This window comes from Candoia aspera, chromosome 2 (genome assembly GCF_035149785.1).
Source record: "Candoia aspera isolate rCanAsp1 chromosome 2, rCanAsp1.hap2, whole genome shotgun sequence".
Classification (NCBI taxonomy): domain Eukaryota; kingdom Metazoa; phylum Chordata; class Lepidosauria; order Squamata; family Boidae; genus Candoia; species Candoia aspera.
This window is the reverse complement of record NC_086154.1, coordinates 6,110,719-6,134,637: the sequence shown is the minus strand read 5'-3', so window position 1 is coordinate 6,134,637 and position 23,919 is coordinate 6,110,719. Positions and strand designations below refer to the sequence as shown.

Genomic DNA, 23,919 nt, shown 5'->3' with positions numbered 1-23,919 from the left:
CCTTTAAACCTGGTATGGGTCCCAATAAACACACCAAGTGAGACATAGGATAACCCTTTTATTTGAGCGCTCAAGTAACAAGGGGGTCTCTCCTCTGAAAAGGAGAGCCCTTTGTGTTGGTAGACAGCATCTTTTATACCATTATCCGTAAGATACAGTTACAAGCATAAATGATTATTGGGCAATTTCTGTCACAGGGTACACAGCCATGCATACATTTGCGTTCTCTGTGTTAACCATACACTACATCTACACCCATCACCATTTAGGGATTTCTCCCCTCCTTCAGGTGTAAAATTCCACCTTGGCCCCTCCTTTGGGAGTGGAATGATCTAATTATGGGAGGAGATTTTAACAGTACAATTACCTGTCCAGTTACTTTCGGACAAGATATCCCCCATATGCACATGCTTGCATTCTTGTATTATCTTCTGCTGGTTCTGGTTTGTATTCCCTTCCCTTATCTTCCATTCGTGCCATCTCCCAACTTCCCCCTATCATGTACCTGCCAGCCTCCCTCATATTCCACCTTATTCTTAGGCATCCTCATCCCCCAGGAGAGCCTTGGAGCTCTTGAGACAAGGAAGCTATTATTTTCCTTGACAATGACAGCTTACACAGTTAGCTGAACACAGACATTCCTTATAAGAAGGATGCTGGTGAAATTCTGTCTCCACATTACCATATTTTGGACACATTACAGCTAGTCCTCGACTTACGACAGCAGTTCGGACTGGAATTTCTGTTGCTAAGTGATGCAGTTGTAAACTGCAATGTCATGTTGTTGCCTGTAAACTCAGGCACCCCAAGTTTGGCGTGGAGCTGAAGACCTATTCCCTGAATTTGGGAGAGAAACAACTTAACCTTTGCAAAGGTGGCTTTCTGCCTACCTGAAAACAGGAATCCCACAGCAATTCAAGCAAAAGCAAAAAGCATTTATTAAGGGGGGTGAAGACCTTTTACAGGGTGCAGAAACAAATGACACACACATTCAGTGCATGTGATACGTCATAAAGCAAGTAATCAAACAATGAAAGACAGACTACATGTGAGAATTGAACAGTAGAAAACATGGATTCTAGATAACAGTCCACAAGTGGCAAATTTACGAGTTATGCCACCCCCCTTCCCAGCGGGGTTTGCATCTTTTAAAACTTGCAAGTGTATTCAAGGACTTTCAGAGTACGCTCCCTCTTGTTTAGTTGCTGAAAAGGCAAGTTCTCACATACCAGAAGAAATGGCCTTGCCCAGAAGAAAAAATGTTTTCCTAAAGTTAGAAAAGAGGCCTAGACTGCCATGTTAGAAATGCCAGTATCACCTTTCTTTAAAAGCTAATAATGGAGCCTAACAATTCCAGGTAACAATCTGACCACATTGCTTATCAATGGCAATCCTGCGGCCCCCCTTGCCATCATTAAGCAAGGATTGTGAGTCCTTAAGTGAGCACCTCCTCTCAACTTCCTGCTGGCTTCCAAAGAACAAGTGGGGAAGCCGGCAAGAACCCAGGTGGCTTGCAAGCAGGCCAGCAGCTGGGTAAGTGGCTGCTGCCAGGTGGGAGAGGGAGCAAAGGGGTGCATGGGTGACCGGGAAGGTGCAGCACAAGCACGGTGGCTGGGGTAGCTGCTGCTGGGTGGGTGCATGAGGGTGTGCGAGTGGCCGGGGAGGCATGGCACAAGCACAGCGAGACTCAGGGAGGGCACACGGGTGGGGAAGGCTTACCTGAGCAACTTGCAATCTTCCCTGCTGGTTTCCCCATTGACTTTGCTTGTAGGAAGCCAACAGGGAAGATCGCAAATCACAGTCACTGCAGGACACTGCAACCGTCATAAGTGCGAGCCAGTTGCCAAGTGCCCAGATCATGATCATGTGACCGTGGGGGTGCTGGAACCGCCAGTACTTCGAGGATCGGTTGTGACCACCACTCATTCATCACCATTGTAACCGAACAGTCACTGAACTAGTGGTCATTAACCACCTGTATATACAGACCCATCTCCCTTCAGAACTGGCAATGCTAGGAAAGGTAGCAGGAAAGAGATGGACTCAATAACAGCAGCAATAGGTGTGACATTAGGAGACCAGAAAGACCAGATTGTGGACAGATCATCCTGGAGAAGGATACCTATGTGGTCACTAAGAATCCACACTGACTTGATAGCACATAATCAAACAAGGCATTTGATTTAGGTGTTTGATCTGGTCTTTCTGGTCTCCTAATGTCACACCTATTGCTGCTGTTATTGAGTCCATGTTCTTGGTATTAGATTACTGAAATAATAGTTCTCATGTTTTTTGGGAACTGCCCAGAGTCATTGAGAGTTAGGTGGTGTGCAAATTGAATAACATAAATTAATAATGCTTACTTTGCATGCATACATACTGTCTGTTATTCTTCAGAATATCTGGTGAGATAGAAGTTGTTCTAGCTCGCAGCTGATCTCCCAGGCTGACATTGGCATATTGTATAAGGAAAAACTTATTGCATCAGCAGACAGTGCTGAACAGGGATATGATTTTTAGAGTGTGCCTTCTCACATCTGGAAAGAATGCTTCCTTGATGTACACTTTGTAGAAGTCCACCCAGCTTCCTAAAAGTTCTCTAACTGTACTTCTACCCATTAATCTAATCAGTTCCTGTTTGAACCTTAGGAGGAAAACATCTGATATGAGACTGAATGATGGTGACAGAAAGGTCCAAGCACAAACCTGAAGTCCCAAAAGCATTCAGTGAAACACTGGCAACTTTTCACGTCCCTCAACATACTCAGGTGCTGAATCTGGTTGATGAGTCCTGCGGGTTTGAAAGTGGTCCAAGTTACTACTCTTTGTCACAATTTACATTTTACCTTAGAAGCCAGACATGAATGCAGATGCCGGAGAAGCTGTCTTGGGCCTTGCAGCTGGAAGTCTAAGCTGTGTAAGGTACTTGATGAAGTGAACCAGATCACAAACTCATTTGGATTGTTTAGCTTGGTTGCTGTCTTCTTTTTCTCTGTGTGAAAATCTGTATTTCAGCTATCAGTTCGTAGAAACGCTACCGCATGTGATCTCAGCCCCGATAGCACACAGTAGTACATTCAGTTACCATAATGGTACATCCACTTCTTCCAGAAATTTCTTAGATGTGTAATTAGGCAGTCGTTTGCATAAAGTTTTCACACTGTACACCTCCCTCCCCTTAAAAGTAGGTACTGTTCACAAATACGATTATCCCACATGAAATGGCTTGCTCTCAACTCTGACATACAACATCAATACCTTCCTTTCCTTCAGTCACATTGCAGCCTCTTCTAGGATTCATTCAGGGCACCAGATGCAAGATACCTTTTCCACTGGTGGGCCAAAACTGTTTTGTTGACTGTGAGTGGGGGGGGGCAAGGTAAAGAAAAACCCTTGTACGTGCCTCAAACTCATGAGAGAAGAAAAAGGGAGTTAGCCACAGGTGGGTGACCGGACCCTGAACCCGTGGGGCTGAGGATATGCGTGTCAGATAGAGCCATTTAGGTTAGGAATTTATAGCTGATTGTGTAGAGTAGCTGGCGTCTACAAAGAGATAGACTTTGAAACCTCAAAACAAGGATGAGGGAGGATCTGCAGAATCATCCCACGAACCCAAAAGTTAGAAGATAGGGCAAAAATGTATGAGATAATGTTGCCTGTTTGGAAGGAAAAAGGAAGATTGTGAGCTGAGCCCTCGAAAGAGGGGGAGGACAGTTAGGGTATAAAAGTTTTGAGCTAGCTTTGTTCTTGGTTCTTTCCTGCACCTGCATGGAGGGAACCCGCCTTTGCAAATGCGTTACAAATAAACTCTTTTCTCTGTATCATCGAACCTTGTGGATTGGAATTCTTTTGGGAGGTTTTCCCGCTGACATTGACCATGCTTAAAATTATCCTCACCTCTGCTCAGGTCACGCGTTGCTTGCAAGGACAGCAAAATCCCTTGTTTTGAACTGAGGTGCAGCTCCCAAGTCAGAACTGTGAGTTGAGGAATAGCACTTGTGCCGACAGACTCATCTATGGCAAGGGAAGAACACACAATTGTGCTGCAGTTCAAGGACTGGTAAATCTCCTCAACCAGGCCATTCACCCCACTGGCCACAGTTCTGCATTAACGACTTATAGTTGTGAAAAGCTTCTACTTCTAGGAAATCAATACAGCAAGAATAGCTAGGAACTACTGGCTTTAGGAGCTACCCAGACCCTGTCTGTCGTTGCAGGAAGGGATATCTAGAAGCACCATCAGAATGGCATCTACCATCCACCTTCCCTAAAGCTCTTAGAACAGAGAGATACAGATGTTATATTGTGTTTTGCTCCTCTATATGGGGTTTTACGTGACTTCTGTGTAAAACGTAAATGGTTAAGAACCCACCAAGAAATCCCAGGCTGACAGATTGAAAAGCCATCCCAGGAGGCAGCAATGCCAAACCATTTTCATGTTGTTGCCAAGCAAAGTGCACAAATCTGTGTTTATGAAGTCACCAGGAGCTGAGCCCAACTTGAAGGAGAGTCTCTTTTTGTAAGCAAAGGATCTATTGGAGAATACAAATTACACATGCACTAGCAGTTGTTCCCAGGTCTGAAAGGCAGGGATGTCTCAGTTCTCCCACCTATATTTTCAACAGCTTCTTCTTAGTATATCTAAGATCACACAGGCACACACCAGTAATCTTGTGGGGACAAGTGGCTTACACGGGTCAGGTCAAAAGAACAATAAAAGCCTATCCACTGAGAAGATATAACACTTTTGGTGGTCTAGTTGCAGGAATATGCACGTATATTTCCAGAGGGAAATAAACAAACCGGGCTATACTGCCCTCATGATATAATTCATCCCCAGTTGTTTTTCCTGGGCCGTTATTTGCTTGACGGGGGGGGGCGGGGTTGAGAGAGAGCAGTAGCTGCTCGGACTACGAAGGGTTAAGAGCACTGACGTGGATTCCTAGAGGAGAAAGAAGAAAGGTCCTCCTGGGCCGGCCTACCTTCCTACTTCCTCCTCCGGGATGCGTGGTCCGTCTTGTTCCTGCCGCCGGTTCGGGGTCTCCGCGGCGACCCGGCGGCCCCCTTCCTGGCGGCGTGCCTGGGCGGAGGGCAGCGCGGGGAGCCACGGGAGTCGGAGAAGAGACCGGGTGAGGCGGAGGGAGGCTCCCCGGGATGACCCCCCGCCCCAGGACCTTCCCCGGCCGCCGCCCCCGGGGACTCTCAGGGTTCCCCAGCCTTCCCTCCAGGCGCTGATGGAGCCCTTCTGGCTCTCAGAGGCGCACTCGGGTTTCATCTCAGGCTTTTAGAAAAGTGCATGTATAAAGGAGGCTGGATGCAAACCTCACTCCACACACTGATAGATGTGCAATGTTGTGCCCGTCATTTGTGCATCTCCACCACCTGACAAGCTCAGGGCTTCCTTTTTGGCTGGCGGGGGGTGGGGGGAACAGCCGCTGGAAGAGGGAGGACTGATGCCTGGGACAAGGGAGTGGGGGGGCAAGATTCTTACAGGTGCACTGGCAGGGCACCTGCAAGGATGGCATTGCCAATTTCTAGTCTCATCTAGTGTCCCAGGCCTGGGGCTGATGCTTCGCATTTGCCTAAGGCCCCTGTTGTGTTGTGTTTTGTTGATACTTTTGTTTATCAGTTCCCTTTGGACTGGGCTGTCTGTCTGATTTAATGCTTTTAGCTGCTTTTATGTTTTTTTCTAGTTTTGTACGCCGCCCAGAGTGCATTGGAGGTGGGCAGCCAATACATTTAAATAAATAAATAAAATCTTGTTTTGACAGGCGATGGGGCCAGCAACTCCGATTAAGGAAGGCTTGGCTTTGAGATAACATTTGGCTGAAGAAAGCAGAGATCTGCCAATTCCTTAGGAAGCTAACTGGGAGGAAAATCGATCATGGGCAATCAAAGCTTACCCAGCCTGGAAGCAGGAGGGGACACAGGGACCATCCAGACTGGGAGCAGAGGTCAGTTCTCAGGAGGTGTTCAGAACCACATGGGAAATGATATTATCAGCACAGGAGTACAGCATCAACACTTACAACGTTATTTTGCTCAAAGTTTCAGCAGCCAAATCTGCACTCTGGAGCATCAGGAACTAAAGCCAGAGCAACACACAAAAAGCCGAATCCAGGAATGGAGATCCTGCAGCCGTTCCTGACTGGCTTTCCACCACAGATGCAGAGCTGGGTGAGCAAAGGTGGGCCAGAGACCAAACCCTGGCAGGTGAGAAGTTGGCTTTTGGCACTGAAAGAATGTCTAAAAGTGTGGAAGAGTTGTCGTAATATTTTGATGTAGGTTCTATATGCCGGGAGACACGGGAGACTGAATTTGAGTTTAAATCACAGTTTTACCTAACTTCTGTTAGTTGCTAGTTAATAAAAGAAAGAAAACAAAACATATTAAATTTATATTATTATTGTTATTGTTGTTATTATTTATTAGCATCTGCCTGCTTTTCTGCTAGTGCATCCGTATTGATCAATCTATAGGTAACATATTGAAGCCTGCGGGAGGCTGTTGAGTTAGAAGAGCCTGGTCTAGCAGTGTCACCTAGGTGGATATTGCAGATGTAATCTTAGCTCCCACACTCCATGGAGGTTTTCTGTAAGCCACTGAATTACAGCTCTCAGCTTCATGAAGGATCTTCTTTTAAGCTCAAATTGTGGGTATACATCTTTGAATTGTCTCTTTCATGTATTTATTAATTAAATTTGTATCCCGCTGCAATCACAAGACTCTTGGTGGCTCACAAAGTAATAATCTGCAAATATATCCACATACAGAGGGGGGGGGGACAAATAAAGCCCAAACATAGGGTACAGCATCAGGATCCAAAAGCCATCTGGAAAAGGTCTAACTTTTTCCAGAAGTGGACAGTATTGGAGAGAGACAAATTTTCAATGGGAGGTCATTCCAGAGGCTTGGTCCCATCAGCAAAATTAATGCTTTTGGGGCTTGGCCCCCCTCACCTCCTGGAAATGGGGAAATTGAGCGGGAGGTATGTTGTGTTGTCTCTGATGTCTTCCTTGGAAATATGGTTGTTCTCTGCTTATTGACATGGCTCACCTGCAAGGAAGAAGCTCTCCTTTTTCAGAGTTTCCAGATGCTTCTGATTTACTAGTTCAGTCTCTCATCTTAATGTGGACAGCTTCTCTTTCTCAAGTTCAAACCCTTCTTTGACATTTGCTTGCCTTAACTCTTAACTAATGGCAAAGCCGTAGTAAAAAATGTCATTTATTTATCAAATCTAGCCACCGCCCATCTCCCCCCCCAAAAGGGAGACTCTTTCCCACAATGTCTTGATCAGAACCAGATATTATGCCCAGGACTCTGTGAGATTTATAGCATCAGGTGTGTTTGTGTGTGTGTGTGTATCAAGAATAAATTGTTTATTGACCTCCCAACTTCTTTAAAAAAAATTGATCCATGGACAATTGAGCCCAAACCATGAAGCATTTGTCTTTATTGTTCCTTCTTAATTTCATCTACAGTTATTTGAGAATATCTGGTGATGAATGAGTTGACACTGTATATTTCAATTTTCAAAAGGCCTTTGCTGCTTCCATGTCGAGGCTCAGACCTCCAAGTACCAGTTGCAGGGGAATAATACCAAGAAAGGGGCAGGCCTCCCGTTTCCTTTTTTCGTGAGACCCACAAGTATCTAGTTGGCCACTATGAGAAACAAAATGCAAAGATGAGCCTGGGACTGATCCAGCAGGGCTGTTTTGATGTTCTTTCATCCCTGTCTAGCGTTCTCATTACTTTGTAGAAAACTGAAAGATTTACAGAAGCAGGGATTGAGTTTCCTGAAGCACGAAGAGATCCAACAGACGACAGACAGAAGCTTTTGCAAAGAAGAATTGTCAGGGAGGAAGAAGGAGCTGTCGGCTCACAGGGTGAGGAGTAATAGGACATCTTTGAGTTTAGTCTCCCTCTCTTTGGTTTGCAAGTGATTTTGTGAAGCATTATGTTCTGCTGGATCTTTGAGGGAATTGGGGAACATGTCTTCAGGTATACTTATAAATATTTCTATATCTATATAAAATATATAAATGGCTATATTTAAAAACCTAACATTTGCAGAGATTCCTAATGGGTTATATCAAGCTGTACAAATAACATTTTTGATTTAGCTATTGAATATAGATAACTTAAGATATTTATATTCTTGCTGAAGACTGTGCACATTTTCGTACATGGTGATCAACAGGTAGAGATTTGCTTTTCCCCAAATGAACTGTAAAATAAATGAACTAGCAAATGTGACTGACTAGCACCCATCCTTTCTCATGTAGCCAGCAGAATGAAACTGGAAGTGCATACTCAGCCAACCGCTCTTTTCAAAGGAGGGAAAACAGCTGCTGTGCACCTGGATCAGGTAGGGGTAATGAAGGAGGACTCACCTGGGAAATAGGGTGGAAAGAGCCTTGACTCCTTGAACCTGAATGGGTCTCCTTTGTCTTTGCTTCTGGCCAAACTTGCATCGGGGTAGTAGAAATCTCTGTGTTACCTATAAAAAATGAATCGTTTTTTCTTTGTTTAGATGTCCCTCAGCTTGGAGGAGGTGGCTGTGCATTTCACCAAGGAAGAGTGGGCGCTGCTGGAGCCTGACCAGAAAGCTCTGCACAGAGAGGTCATGGAGGAGATCAGCGGGATTTTGGCCTCTCTTGGTAAGGCAGCTTCTTTCGCTAGAAACAAATGTTGATTTATTTGTTTAGGATTTCTTACCCCTAAGCAAAAAATCAGAAGGTATCTGAAGCTCATGAAAGCTTGTGCCTTTTAATTTATTCTTTTAGTCAGAAAAGGTCCTATCCTTTGGATTTTTTGCCCCCATAGACTAGCATGGCTCTCTTCCTACAATGTTTATCCAGAAGCAGCATTTCAACCCTTCAAATCTTTCATCACGTTTATTGAGATTTTTCAGTGTTGATTAACTGACTAGTTCGCAGACAATCAGCAGCAAGTCATTTTAGCATTGGAAATCTTTCTAACTGCTGTAGTTATCAGTGGTACAATTAACATGCTATCAATGCTGGGATGGATAATCTGATTTTTAGTTGTAATATATCTTACTGATTAATTGAACCAGGCTTCTGAAAATTCCTTTATTTGTATGAGTAGGGTCAAAGAAGATGGTGGCATTTGTTGTATAGTAGGACCACAGATTATTTGGGAATTCAGAGCTTAATAGGAACATCATCTCAAGTTTCTACATGGGGATTCGGTTCCAGTATAGAGGTTATACCAGATGCTTCCTTCCTTCTGCAACCTCCAGGTGTGCTGAATGGCTAAGTATACCTATAATCATGTTTGAGAGCCGTTCAGCCCAATTCCTTTCAGTGCCAGTACACTATTCCTCCTCATGCCAACTTTCTGTTAATGTCTCTGAAAGCATGACTGCTGCTACTTTAAATTCATTTGCTTACTACAACTATTAATTTTGTTTTTGTTTTTACAAGTATTAATTTTGAGTACATGTAGTCTTCACCTAATGACCACTATAGGGACTGGAAAACTGGTTGTTAAGTGAGTCACCATGTGACCAGACTGTATTTTATGACCATTTTTATGATGTCATTAAGTGAATCCAGCTTCCCCAATAGACTTTTTTGCCGGAAACTGGCACAAAAGGTCACAAATTGCGATCACATGACTGTGGAGGTGGTGCGACATTTTGCGACAGTCGTAAGTGTGAGTACAGGTTGTAAAGCACTTTTTCCAAGGCTGTTGTGACTTTGGACCATCGTTAAATGATAATTAAACAAGGACTACCTGTATTCACTGATTTGGGATCATCTTCAAAATGAAGCTCTTACCAGTTTTCTGTCTTTATTTCAGAAGGCACTGAAAGAAGAACCAAGGATAAAAAAGAACCACATGTTTATCAGAGATTTCACTTAAGGAAAAAGGCACACAAGTGTTTAGTATGTGGAAACAGTTTCAGCCAGAGGGCAGAACTAAACAGACATCAAATAACTCACACAGGGGAGCGACCGTATAAATGCTTGGATTGCGGAAAATGCTTCAATCGGAAGGGAAACCTAGCTATGCATCAAAAGATTCACAGAGGGGAGAGACCTTACAAATGTTCGGAATGTGGAAAAGGCTTCAGTTCAAATTCCAACTTAGGTATCCATCAAAGAATTCACACAGGGGAGCGGCCATATAAATGCTTGGAGTGTGGAAAGTGCTTCAGCTCCAAGACCCACCTAAATACCCATCAAAGAACACATACAGGGGAGCGGCCATATAAGTGTTTGGAATGTGGAAAGTGCTTCAGTTCCAACTCACATTTAGGGATCCATCAACGAAGTCACACAGGAGAGAGACCGTATAAATGCGTGGAATGTGGGAAAGGCTTCAGTTCCAACTCACACCTAGGCAGGCACGAAAGAACTCACACACAGGATGGACCACACGAATGCTCAGAATGTGGGAAATACTTCACTTCAAAGCCACACCTAAGTAGGCATCAAAGAGCTCACGTCAGAGGGGCGCCGCATGCCTGCCTAGAGTGTGGGAAAAGCTTCCTTTGCAATTCCGCCCTCATGGTGCATAAAAGGAATCACACAGGGGAAAAACCCTACAAATGCTTAGAGTGCGGGAAGTGCTTCATTTGTAATACCCAACTCAGCATACATGAACGAATTCACACAGGGGAGAGACCCTACAAATGTCTGGAGTGTGGAAAGTCCTTTAGTTCAAAGGCGAACCTCAACACACACGAAAGGACTCACACAGGAGAGAGACCCTATAAGTGCTTGGAGTGTGGAAAGTCCTTCAGTTCTAACACGCACCTCAGAAGACATCAGAGAACTCACACTGGGGAGAGACCTTACCAGTGCTCAGAATGCGGAATGCGATTCAATGTGAGCAGCTCCCTGACTTCTCATTACAGGATCCACACGGGGGAGAAACCCTACGAATGCTTAGCGTGCGGGAAATGCTTTGCTCACAGTTCTGACCTGATCACCCATAAAAAAATTCACACAGGAGAGAAGCCACATAAGTGCTTGGAATGTGGAAAGGGCTTCATTACTGGAACAAATCTTAGCATACATAAAAGAACTCACACAGGAGAGAGACCATTTAAATGCTTGGAGTGTGGAAAACGCTTCATCACAAAGGCAAATCTTAGCACCCATAAAAGAATCCACACAGGGGAAAGACCGTTCGAATGCTTGGAGTGTGGAAAGAGTTTTAGTCAGAGGATAAATCTCATTTCTCATCAGAAAACTCACGCAGGGGAAAATGTGCATGCTAGGAGTACAGAAAAGGCTCCTGAGTCAGGTATTAACTTTTAACCTGAATAAATGAAGTAACCCTAATAATACATAATTGTAGATGGAGTCTCTTGTGTAGGACTGAATAAAGTATTTCTGTATTGACAATCTCATAGTTGGAAAGCTATTTTGAGAAAGTGTTTGGAAGAAAACATACATTTAGCAACGTGACAAATATCCACATCTGTGTTTGATTAGAATCCATGCCCTGCCCAAGGAAAAGGAAGTTTAATTATTCATGCGGCCATTGAATTCTTGGAAGGGGAAAGTTTGTGGTAGTTGACGATTTCCTTAAAGAAACAGAAACACGTCTGTGTAAGCTAGACAAGTTGACTCGTTAACTGTGCACTGTACGTATGCATTAGAAATACAGAAGAACATCTACCAGTTATCCGCATGGATCCCAATGATTCTTCCATGTGAGGATAAGAGGTACTGCTGAAAGCAGCTATAGCTGTATCCCATGAGAGAGTGAAGGTCTAGGACAGGCTTTAACACCTTTGTGTAAAGTAGTAGTGTATGTTTAGTGGGTAGTTGGAATGCTGTTAACCATAAGCTATCTTGATCTGAGCAAAGCTTTGAACATCAAGCTTCAGTTTGGTTCAGCAAGACTTCAGTGATGGTGGAGGACAGAACTGTGATCTGAATCTGTGGCTGGTTAAAAAGTATATTTGGAGTGTTCCTCAACAGATCTTCCCCAAACTGAAGGTGATATTGATCTTCAATTGTAGTTGCAGCAGCATGCTTTAAGATTCTCAGTCTAAATGTGAATCAGCAGCGTCAACTGTCTGGGGAAAAGGCAGATGTAATTCTATGTTGTGGCAGGAGAAGTATGGTTTCTACATCAAAGATAGGTTAGTTCCACTAGATTCTGTGTTGGTCCACACCATCTTAAGTCCTAGGTCCAGTTGTGTTGTATTTTGAAAAGATGTATCAAATTAGGTTGACAGATTGAGAGGAAAGTTGATTGAGAACTTAGTTCTACAAGGAGAGATCCAAGGAAGTCGCTGATTACCTTTTGGAAGTGGAAGACCAAGGGGGAATATATTAATCTTCCATTATTCAAAGCGAAAGCACTCAGGAAAATGTCACAACTTGTCTTGCATCCTAGAATAGAGCAGACGGAATTTTTTTTTAATCCTATGACATACCAGTTCGGTGTTCATGCTCCTTTTTTTTCCGTGCTGGGAAATCCTTGTGAGGTCCAGCAGCCAGATGTGTAGACTATTTAGCCGTGACAAGCCACGTTGCCCGGGGTGCACCATGAGGAGGCTAGTCTACACGGCACAAAGTTGGGCTGAGAGAGGGGGACTGGCCCAAGGGCACCCAGCCGGCTTTCATGCCTAAGGCGGAACTAGAACTCTCTTACCACGCCTGATTGGCTCTTGGGCTGAGAGAGGGGGACTGGCCCAAGGGCACCCAGCCGGCTTTCATGCCTAAGGCGGAACTAGAACTCTCTTACCACGCCTGATTGGCTCTTGGGCTGAGAGAGGGGGACTGGCCCACAGTCACCCAGCCGGCTTTCGTGCCTCAGGCGGGACTAGAACTCTCCTACCACGCCTGATTGGCTCTTGGGCTGAGAGGGAGAGACTGGCCCAAGGTCACCCAGCCGGCTTTCATGCCTCAGGCGGGACTAGAACTCACAGACTCCTGGTTTCTAGCCCAGCACCTTAACCACTAGACCAGAGTGGATCTCAGGAGATGGAATAATAGTAGGGGAAGGTAGAGAGTAAGCGCAGTTCAATGTGTTTGAATTTCTAGCACCTAAATTCCTATAGATGAATCATATCCTCAGTTAAGGTAGAAGTTTTTGTTGTCATGGAGTTCAATTGATAGTTGGGATAAGAATTAAATGAAAATCTTTGAATCAATGTTTTGATTTTAAGATTTCAGCAGAACAAATTAATATGGCATCCATATTAAACTGTTGCCTTCATTAAATTACCAAAGGTTTCCAAAATAACATGCAAGATTTTTTTTTCTCCAAGATTGATTAAACATGACGTTTGCAAATCAAGAGAAAGTGAAGAGGGGAGAGGAGCATTTGGATGTTATGGGAATATATCCCAGTTGGATCCAGTTGCGTACAGCAGGAATGTGAATCACTACACCACACTACACTACGGACTTAACGGATTCTTGTGAGGAAGGAGAAGTAATTCATTGTTAGTCCACCAATTTTATTAGGTACATTTTCAGTAATTCATCATACCTCTGCTTAGCAGGTTTTTGCCAAAATATTAGAAGTTCCCTGGACCGTGAGGATTTGAAAGCGAACAGATCTAATGATCTGTTAATTATACTGTGTTCTCTAAGAAATTGAAACAACTTGGTTTCTCTGTATTGATAATGTAGTACATTTTGTTTTAAATTTAAAAACTGTACAGGTACCCAAATAATTGATCTGATCAGTTAATAGTTTGGTAAAGCATGACATTTGCAAATGTTTACAGAGCCATAAAGGCTTAGTTATTTGTATTTTTGGAGCATATGAAAGTATGTGTTTTTTTACTTGGTATTGCATAGGCTGTGCCCATGATATGATCGATTTCTCCAGAATGTTTTGTCCAAATCCCTTCCTTGTCTTTTTAGCCAGTGGGAGATATAAGAGTACAGAAGACGAATTTGATTAATAACTTCTCCAGGACCATTTCTTTTCTGCTTAGATCACATTTTGCACCAAGGTTAGCTACCACCACACCCACCACTTCTGTTGGGAATATTGTGAGTTGTTCTAGGGAAGACTGATGATCTTTCACGAGGTAAAAATTAACTGTTAAAAAGTCCTCTTTCCATGTACTGTATGTGATTGATTGTCCTGCCAATTCGGGTTACGCACTAGCAAGTGCGCCTTCCCCACCCCAAATCATTAAGTGTGGTTATTGCCTCCAAAGTTTTCCAAGCCAGAACAAGAGGCATTACATGAAGCAGCCGGTGGCTTGGGGTAGAAGCAAGGATGCTGTGGAAGGGTAGAGAGGTAAGGGAAGGAATAGAGGAAGGCATTTGTGTAAGGCAGTTTTAACCATGCTTTCCTTTTCTTCTCTCGTGGCTAATTTCTTTGGCTGTTTTTACTCCTTTTGGGTCCTTTGCATGATGTTGACCCCAACAAGAAATGGTAGGCATGTATGTACTATTTAGCATTTAGCTTGGTATCTCTGAGTCATTTTGACACTTTTAACACTTTCTCCTTTCATGCTAAATAAAGATCTTTGTCCTGTAATAAAATTCTTTCATCGCTTTCATTTGAGACTGCTGACGCTGCTCTTTGCCACTGGACAGCAATATTTCAGGGAAAGGACCTGAAGCATGCCCCACCCTGTCCAACCTTCTGGTGTGGCCGGATACCCTCAGGGAGAGGCAGTTCTGCAATAACCTGGTCCCATGCCATGTAGGACTTTAACCAGTACCTTGATCGCAGCCAGAAAGAAACTGGGATCCAGTGTAGCTTGCACAACAGTGGTGTGACATGGGCAAATTGAGGGGTGCCCAACAGTGCACATACCACCACTTTCTGTACCAGTTGTAACTTCTGGGCGGTCTTCAAGGGCAGCCCCATATAGAGCGTTCTAACAGATTCTTGTCTGAAAATGTTTGCTCTCAGGGAATAGAGCATAGCTAGCAAAGAGCTGGTCTAAATTTAATCTGTGTGTCTTTTAGTTGAGCTTTGGTTTCTGATATTTATCTTACAGTTCAGTGACGTAAACCCCCCCCCAAATCCTCTCTTTTTTTCCTACGCCCTTTACAACAATTGTTGAAAATCAGAGAAGCAAATTCCCACAATTTCTGCGTAACAAATGTAGTATAAGCCAAAAACAGGTTGAACACAGATCTAAAAATGAAGGACCCCCCCCCCCCAAAAAACCCTTGGGTCACTGTGGCACTCTGGGATCTTTGCACATCAAGGTCCTCTCATTCTTCATGACAAGTGAATTTGACAGGCTTGATTCCCATAATAGTGGGAAAGGTGTTGAATTAGGAGTAGGAAGAGCCAGCTTCTGGTCTCCCTTCGGCCACGGAGGTTCCCTGGGGGACACTAGGCCAGTCCCTCCCTCTCAGCCCCAGAGCCAGGGTGAGGTCGTGGGGAAGGGCTGGACCGGGAATGGGGAGACCCAGGCTCTGTCCCCGCCCTGGGCTCCCTGGAAGGAATGTGGCGTGGAAGGAATGTGGTTCCTTAAAGAGTTCGGGGTGGGGGGTATTTATTTATTTATTTTTATTATTCAAATTTTGTTACCGCCCATCTCCCCCAGAAGAGGGACTCTGGGCGGTTTACAGTAAAATTAATACTGTAACAATAAACATTAAAATCCCCCTAAAAAGTAAAAACAAGTTAGAACGTTACAAATAGAAAAATATAATATAAATAAATATAGAATCCAAGTGGCTATAAAAATTTATAGCATCACGGCCATGACCTGTCAAAAACGACTTGATGGATCATCATCACCATCATCACCATCATCATCACGCAGTGGGGTGGCCGTCAGCCTCTGCCGTCTTCGGCGTGACTTCGAGCCCTTCCAGGGTCGATAAGCGGCTCCCATCCCCCTCGGCAGGCATGACGCGCCCCGGGGATTCCCTCGCGCCGTCAGTTCCCGGCGTCCCCGCAGGATTCCCTGCATACGCACGCCAGGAGGAACAGCGCGCAGCATTCCGCCGAGGGACTCCCACCCGCCGGCACCAGGCAGGGTGCGGGGCCGCTGCACACCTGGAAAGGGTTAAAAGCACCGAAAGGAATTCCTAGAGCGGAAAGACAAGGTCCTCCGGCATCAGGGCTTTTTTCTCGTGGGGACGGCCGCTCTTACTCCTGTCGCTGCCTCGGTGCCTCCGCGGGGACCCGGTGGGCGCCCTCCTGGCAGCGGGTCTGGGCGGCGGGTGGAGTCCCGGGAGGCGGAGGAGAGGCCGGGAGAGGCGGAGGGAGCTCCCTGGGATGACCCCCCGCTTCCGGACCCTCCCCAGCCGCCACCCCCGGGGACCCTCCGGGTTCCCCCGCCTTTCTTCCCGGGGCTTCTCCAGGCGCTGATGGAGCCCTGCAGGGCGGGACTCTTCTGGCTCTCAAGGGCACACGCGTGTTAGGCCTTTGCACGTGGAAAGGGTCCTGGGTACACGCATACAAGTCCTTCTCCACACGAACATGGATGCACCCCCTGCAACCATGGTTTGAATCTGTCGTTTATGTCCTTCAAGTAGCAAAGCAGGCCAAAGCGGTGGGGTGGGTTAGCGCTCTTCATTTGCCTCCTAAGGGGCAGCAAAACTGAAGGCACAGTTTTGCCCTCTCTTCTGACAATCCATACCCTTAATAGGAAAATGCCTTAGTTGTGCATGGCCTGGGAAGAGCTCCAAGCAGAAAAATCTGGCTCTTGGTAGTTTGCCAAAAGAGGGAGAATCCCCAACATTTTTCTCAGAAGCTTCCTCGGAGAGGCATCAGCCATGGACCAACAAAACTTAGCAGGCCATCGAGTAGGACAACATCTTGACCCCATCCAGGCTGGAAGCAGCAGGGAATTCTCAGAAAGTGGAGTTCAGACGTGCACAGAGAGGATTGGCACAGATGTACAGCAGTGCTTCCAAGATGGCTTCCTTCAAAGTTTCTGCAACCGAACCTGCACTCTGGATCATCAGGAACAGAAGCCAGAGCAATACACAAATACATCGATCCAGGACGTGGAGCTTCTGGAGTCATTCCTGAATGTCTTTCCACCACCAATGCAGAGCTGGGTGAGTGAATGTGGCCCAAGGACCAATCCCTGGCAGGAGGTGTCCATGATGGAAGGTTTCCCCAAAATGTCACAATGGAACATTTTCTTCCAGGCATGCAGTATTTACCTCACGTGCACACAAATCTTCTCACTCTAATTGGTTGTCTGTTATTTATGGTTACCTGAGGGACTGTCTCATCCCCATAACATTGACCCGTCCCACTCGGTCATGCAGGGAGGGCATGCTACAAACCCCGCTGGTGAGGGGATTCCACTTGGCAGGGTCCAGGAGGCGGGCCTTCTCTGCAGTGGCGCCCACCCTCTGGAACATTCTGCCCCCGAGGTGAGGCAGGCCCCTTTGCTCCCGGCCTTCCGGAAGGACTTGAAGACCTGGTTCTGCCACCTCTCTTGGGGTGGGAGAGGCAATAGTTCCCCCTGGGGTTGGCTAGCATCACAGAACCCTCCCCAAGAATGACGTCTTTGCTTCTTGGATTCTGTATTTATTTTATTTTTATTTATACTGGCTGTTGTTATTGTAATTATATTTTTATGGTTTTAATTATGGATTTTATTGTGAACTGCCCAGAGTCCCCTTTTTTGGGGGAGATTGGGGGTGATAATTGGGGGTGATTATATAATAATAATAATAATAATAATAATAATAATAATAATTTCAACACATACCAGGAACTCAGTGTCCTTTCTTAGATTAGGCTTCCCTTTTATTGTCACCGCTGCTAAGGATGAGGCCTTCCTTTGTAGGAGTTTCTAAACTGTTCCTATTTCTATCCTCATAGCAATACTGATAGTTCCTCTTTCTTAGCTCCAGGTTTTCCCTTATTTTAAAAAACATTATTCACACTCATTTCCCCCAACCCTAACAGCAAAAAGACAGTTGTTAAGCTGTCGTACTTGGCATCTTTTATGTTTTATTGTAATGTCTTTGTTTGTGGTGAGCCTCCCAGAGTCTTTGGGAATCGGGTGGCATACAAGTTTTATTATGATTATGATTATGGTCAGAATCAGATATCCAGCCCAGACCTGCTGAGTTTTATATTACCATTGATTCTTGTAATAAGAATGCTAGTAATTCTTTACTGCTTGCCTTTTTTTTTTCTTCAAAAAATGATCCAAGCAGTGTTGTGTAAAAACCATGAGGTTAAAACCTGCATCCTTCCTTTGCTAATCTTCCATCCCCAACTTGCTTTTTTTAGGAAAAGGAAGGAGTTACAGAAGCAGGCCCTGAATTCTGTGAAGCACAGAAAGATTCAACTGACGACAGGGTGAGGTTTTTGCAGGAGGAAGGAGGAGGCTCTGTTTCACTAGGTAAGGAACTATGGGGCATATTTAGATGTAGAGGGTTTTAATGAAGAGGGAAAGACCGTGGTCCCAAAGCTTCATTATTATTAACATAAACATGTGTATTTAACACCCCCAACATTTTATGCATGAGAATCAGCCCTTTTGTTCCTGGCTCAGTGGGGAGAGAGGTGCCTAGGGTGTTTTAAAAAAGAATCTGTGTAAATGAATGAATAAATGTGCTTTTGCCTAAGTGAGCTATGAAATAAGCATTACTGAAGCAAATGTTAAGGATCTTGATGCCCTCTTTCTGTCACAGGGGATGGAGTGATTTTGGAAAGACAGCTTCAGCCTCCTGATCTTTTTGATGGAGGAAAAATTGCTGCTGTTCAGTGGGATCAGGTAGGGGAAAGAAGAGGGGATTGGGCTGGGAAGGACAAGAGGAACCCTCTCATGTGCATCCATGTGTCTGAATGAGTCTCTCTCTCATTTCTCTTTGCTTTTGCCAAAACTCCCTGCTACCAAAGCGCTGATGGTCACGCAGGGTAAGACCCTCCTTGCTTTGCATGCAGAGAGGAGAAACCTCAAAGTGATCTGTGAGCAAGGAAATTTTTTCTTCTTCTTTCAGAGGCTGTTCACCTTGGAGGAGGTGGCTGTGCATTTCTCCGAGGAGGAGTGGGCGCTGCTGGAGCCTGACCAGAAAGCTCTGCACAGGGAGGTCATGGAGGAGATCAGCGGGGTTTTGGCCTCCCTTGGTAAGGCAGCTTCTTTCTGAGAAACAAATATCTGTACGCTATTGTAGGATTGCATTTATTTATTTATTTATTTAATTTCTGTTTTAAAATGCATTTGCAGACATTTCAAGTCGTCGTGTCCTTTTCACTGCATCTGTTGAGGTTTTCCAGCGTTTCCGAGGCAGGAGCAGTAGCTGAGAAATTGTTTTTTTTCCTAGTCTAAGTTTTCACGTGGTGTAAGCATTAAGATACGTTGTCCAATTTCATCCTTAGGCTGCCTTACGCTGTTTTTACTTTTCATACGGTATAACGAAACGTCTTTAGAAACAATATCATCCGCCCAGACCAGTTTGGAAAAAGTGATAGCTTGGGGATGTCCTATGCTGACCAAGGAGTGGTAGTAGATGACCTCTGATGTTGCTTCCAACTATCCCATTCTATCTGCACTCCTAATCCACTTGTAGACCCAAATGACTGCCTTTGCCCTCAGAGCCATCTCTGAACATGGCTGTCAAAACTGACCGCCCTTTTCCTTCCCAATATTAAGTAAGTCTTTTCTTTGACTGTCAAAAGATTGCCCAGTGCAGATATAGAGGACACACCTTGCCTGAAGGAAGACCCAGATCCTATCTTTGGGATCCTGAGAGTGTGGTGAAAGCAGAGAAACTACCAGCCAGTGCATTGCACTGCCTGTTATACGGAAAAGAAGAAGTTAAGTCCAGGGGTGGGGAGGGTTGTGCAGTACTGGACCCACTCCTGAAGAGGCCCTGCAGTGTGTTCTGCATTCTTCAGCCACTGCACTGGGGTAGCTCAGCAGTCGGGCAAGCTGAACATAGAAGGAACCAAAATGTCCTCCAGAGTTTAATGTGAGCATTTCCTTTTGTTCCAGTTTAGCTGTGAGATATCCAGGTGTCCCATCTTCCTCTGGCCAATACAGCTGGGGAAGGATGAATTTTATAGATGCTGCTTCTAATCAATGTCACCTTGTAGTTAAAATAGAGCAATTTTGTCCATCTGTGCAGAAATGTTTTTAGTCCCTCTCATTACTGCAGCTTCTTATGTAAAATAGTGATTTGGGGGCAGTTTTCAAATTCAGACCCTTACCAGTTTTCTGTCTTCTTCTCTTAAGGTGATGAGTGGAAAATCATGGGTAAAAGAAAACCAAGTTCAAACCAAAGATTTCACACAGAAGGGAAGCCATATAAGTGCTTGGAGTGTGGAAAGGGCTTCATGACGAAGATGAATCTTAGCACACATAAAACAACTCACACAGCTGACAACCTGTATAAATGCTTGGAGTGTGGAAAGTGTTTCACCCAAAGTGCACAACTAAGTAGGCATCAAAACACTCACACGTGGGAAAAACCATATAAATGCCTGGAATGTGCAAAAAGCTTCATTTGGAAGACAAACTTAGAGAGGCACCAGAGGACTCACACGGGGGAGAAGCCCTTTAAATGCTTGGAATGTGGGAAAAGGTTCATTGAGAGTTCAGCCCTGATTACACATCAAATCATTCATATGGAGGAGAAGCCGTACAAATGCTTGGAATGTGGAAAGTGCTTCACTTCAAATACACACCTGAGTGTGCATCAGAGAACTCATACAGGGGAGAAACCATATACATGTTTGGAGTGTGGAAAGAGCTTCAGTGAGAGCAGTAATCTCACTTCCCACCGCAGAACACATACTGGGGAGAAACCCTCCAAATGCCTGGAATGCGGAAAGTGCTTCAGTTCAAAGAGACATCTAAGCGTCCATCAAAGAACTCACACAGGCGAGAAACCCTATAAATGTCTGAAGTGTGGAAAGAGTTTCAGCGTGAGCAGTAATCTTGCTTCCCATCACCGAATTCATACTGGTGAGAAACCCTATGAATGTGCAGAGTGCGGAAAATGCTTTGCTCGCAGTTCTGATCTTATTAAACATAAAAAAATTCACACGGGGGAGAAGCCACATAAATGCTCCGAGTGTGAAAAATGTTTCACTTGCAGCTCTGACCTCATGAAGCACAAAAAAATTCACACCGGGGAGAAGCCACATAAATGCCCTGAATGTGGAATAGCCTTTGCTCGCAGTTCTGACCTGATAAAGCATAAAAAAATTCACACGGGAGAGAAGCCGCATAAATGTTTGGAATGTGGAAAGGGCTTCATCACGAGGACCAAACTCAGCCTGCACAAAAGAAACCACACGGGGGAGAGACCATTTCCATGTCTGGAGTGTGGAAAGTGTTTTATTCAAGTAGCCCAGCTAAACAGGCACCAAAGAACTCACACAGGAGAGAGACCGTATAAATGTTTAGAATGTGGGCAAAGTTTCACACAGAGTTCTTCTCTTACTACACACCAGATAACGCACACAGGGGAGAAACCGTATAAATGCTTGGAATGTGAAAAGTGCTTCAGCTCGAGCACCCACTTACGTAGGCACGAAAGAACGCACACGGGGGAGAGGCCACATCAGTGCTCGGAATGTGGAAAGTGCTACAGCGAGCGTGCGGAACTAAGTCGACATCAGAGAACTCACACCGGGAAGAAGCCGTATAAATGCTTGGAATGCGGGAAAAGCTTCACGCAGAGTTCTTCTCTTATTACCCATCAAATCACTCACACAGGAGAGAAGCCCTATAAGTGTTTGGAATGTGGAAAGTCCTTCAATTCAAACACACACTTGCGCAGGCATCAGAGAACACATACAGGGGAGAGACCCTATAAATGCGCAGAATGTGGAAAGTGCTTCACTTCCAATGCACACCTCTGCCGCCATGAGAGAACTCACACAAGGGAGAGGCCATACAAGTGCTTGAAATGCGGGAAGAGTTTCAATGTGAGCAGCAACCTCACTTCTCATCAGAGGATTCACACAGGGGAGCGGCGCTACAAATGTTCAGAGTGTGGGAAGTGCTTCCTCCGCAGCTCTCACCTTATCATACACGAAAGAATTCACCGGGGAGAGAAGCCGTATAAATGCTTGGAGTGTGGAAAGTGCTTCATCACGAAGATAAACCTTAGCACCCATGAAAAAAATCACACGGGGGAGAAATCTTACAAATGCCTTGAGTGTGGAAAGTGTTTCAACTGGAATGCGCACCTCAGTACCCACCAAAGAACTCACACAGGGGAGAGGCCTTACAAATGCTTGGTGTGCGGAAAGAGTTTCAGCGTGAGCAGTTCTCTTGTGACCCACCACAGGATTCACACAGGGGAGAAGCCTTACAAATGTTTGGAATGTGGCAAGTGCTTCAGTTCAAACACACACCTTCGCAGGCATGAAAGAACTCACATAAAAGAGAGGCCTAGTGCATGCTGAGAGTGGGGAAAGAGGATAAAGGATAACAATCAGGAATCACTAAATCCCTACCAGGGATATAGAAAAGGCTTCCCACTCAGATGGCAACTTTAAAGCTGACAAAACTGCACATTGTGGCATTGCATAAAAAAAATCAAATCTCTTTCAGATTGAGCTCAGCTCCTGGTGGCTTCATGGATGCATCTGTATTGTTTTCTTGACAGCATTGTAGAAGTGTTTGTCATTGCTTTCTCCAGAAAGCTTTTTTTTTTTAATCCAGTCTGACCTGTAGCTCTGGGATTATCTAAAGGTCTCTTATCCAGGATCTAATAGATCTGACCCTTCCCAGCTTCTGAGTTCAACAAGGAGAGCCTTGTATTGTCATACAGATGGGTAGTTAGTAGGGAAATGTTTCTATGTCCATTTCAGTAGAATCCACATTTTATGCAAGGGACCAAGGGTTGAACCTTCATACTGCGGTTCTTGTAGGGTTCTGATAGCTTCCCGTTTTGCGCTTCAGACTCAACAGGTTTGCGCATGTAATGTGCATGGATTAGAAAAGTAGACCAAATGGCAACATTAATTAGGCTCCTTAATAACTACCCCTTCCTTCTCTGAATGGAAATCTGTAGGTCAGTGTGTTTTGGAGACCAAGCAGGGAATAGAGAGATGAGATTAATTGAGGCAGGTCACCATACTTCTGTGGCTTCATCCAAGTAAGCAGAAGACACTGCATTGTAGATCCATTGTATTATGAAGCAACTTCTTGGCACGAATCCCTCGAAGCAACACACTGTTTTGAGACTTTCAGTGGAAATAGGACTCCAACAAAATAGTCTCACAGATTTGAAACATAAGAAACTGAGGAACATAGGGCTGGGTACTACAACATTTTAGCAGATTATGGAATGATGTGGACATACAATGTCTTCCTCTTAGCAAAGCCTTTGACAAAGAACTACATAATGTTCTGATTTGCAATCTTGTTCAGTGTGGCCTGGATAATAGACATGCTATGTGACTCCGTAAGTTAGCCTGAAAACAATACCCAGCATGTTCATCAACCCCCAAGGGAGGGATCAGTTTAGCAAATAAATAGTCAGGACCAGAAATACTGGAACAAGGATAACGGTTTTGGCGTTTGGCCTCTGTACACCACCACAATGAAGGTGAAAGGAAACACACCCAGATGGGAGCGAAGTCGGGACTTTCAGCTGTCATTCAAGGGGTTTGACAAAAGTGGGGCACTAACCATTCAGGAAGTACAGCCAGTGGCATACACACACACCCACCATTGGCAGCTCATAAGTAATGGAGCAAACCAACATCATTACAGACATAAGGATTGCCTTTAATACCTGGATGGCAATCCTTTGCAGTCAGTGACTGCCTGAAGTCTGGAACCCATGGACGTGACCAAATGCTGAGTTTTCTCCCTTGAGATGCTTTGCCAGGCCTTTACTGCAGCTGCCTTCAGCTGCTGCGTGTTTGTGGGTCTTTCTGCCTTCAGTCTTGTCTTCAGTAAGTGAAAAGCATGCTCTGTTGGGCTGAGATCAGGTGACTGACTTGGCCATTGAAGAACATCCTGCTTCTTTGCCTTGAGAAACTCTTGGGTAGCTTTTGCTG

General features: G+C 44.8%; 1 protein-coding gene across 1 annotated transcript in view; it reads left to right on the top strand.

Annotated features, from left to right (window-relative positions):
* The window catches only part of LOC134489776 (zinc finger protein 91-like), a 73,145-nt gene extending 50,582 nt beyond the window's left edge, over positions 1-22,563 (top strand). The window contains exons 5-11 of the mRNA XM_063292639.1: positions 9,829-11,285; positions 16,044-16,307; positions 16,638-16,988; positions 18,184-18,295; positions 18,588-18,670; positions 18,897-19,023; positions 20,132-22,563. Of these exons, the coding sequence (XP_063148709.1) occupies positions 9,829-11,285; positions 16,044-16,307; positions 16,638-16,988; positions 18,184-18,295; positions 18,588-18,670; positions 18,897-19,023; positions 20,132-22,314 (4,577 nt within the window). The 3' untranslated portion in view covers positions 22,315-22,563. The remainder of the gene's footprint in view (positions 1-9,828; positions 11,286-16,043; positions 16,308-16,637; positions 16,989-18,183; positions 18,296-18,587; positions 18,671-18,896; positions 19,024-20,131) is intronic.
* The last annotated feature ends 1,356 nt before the right edge of the window (positions 22,564-23,919 follow it).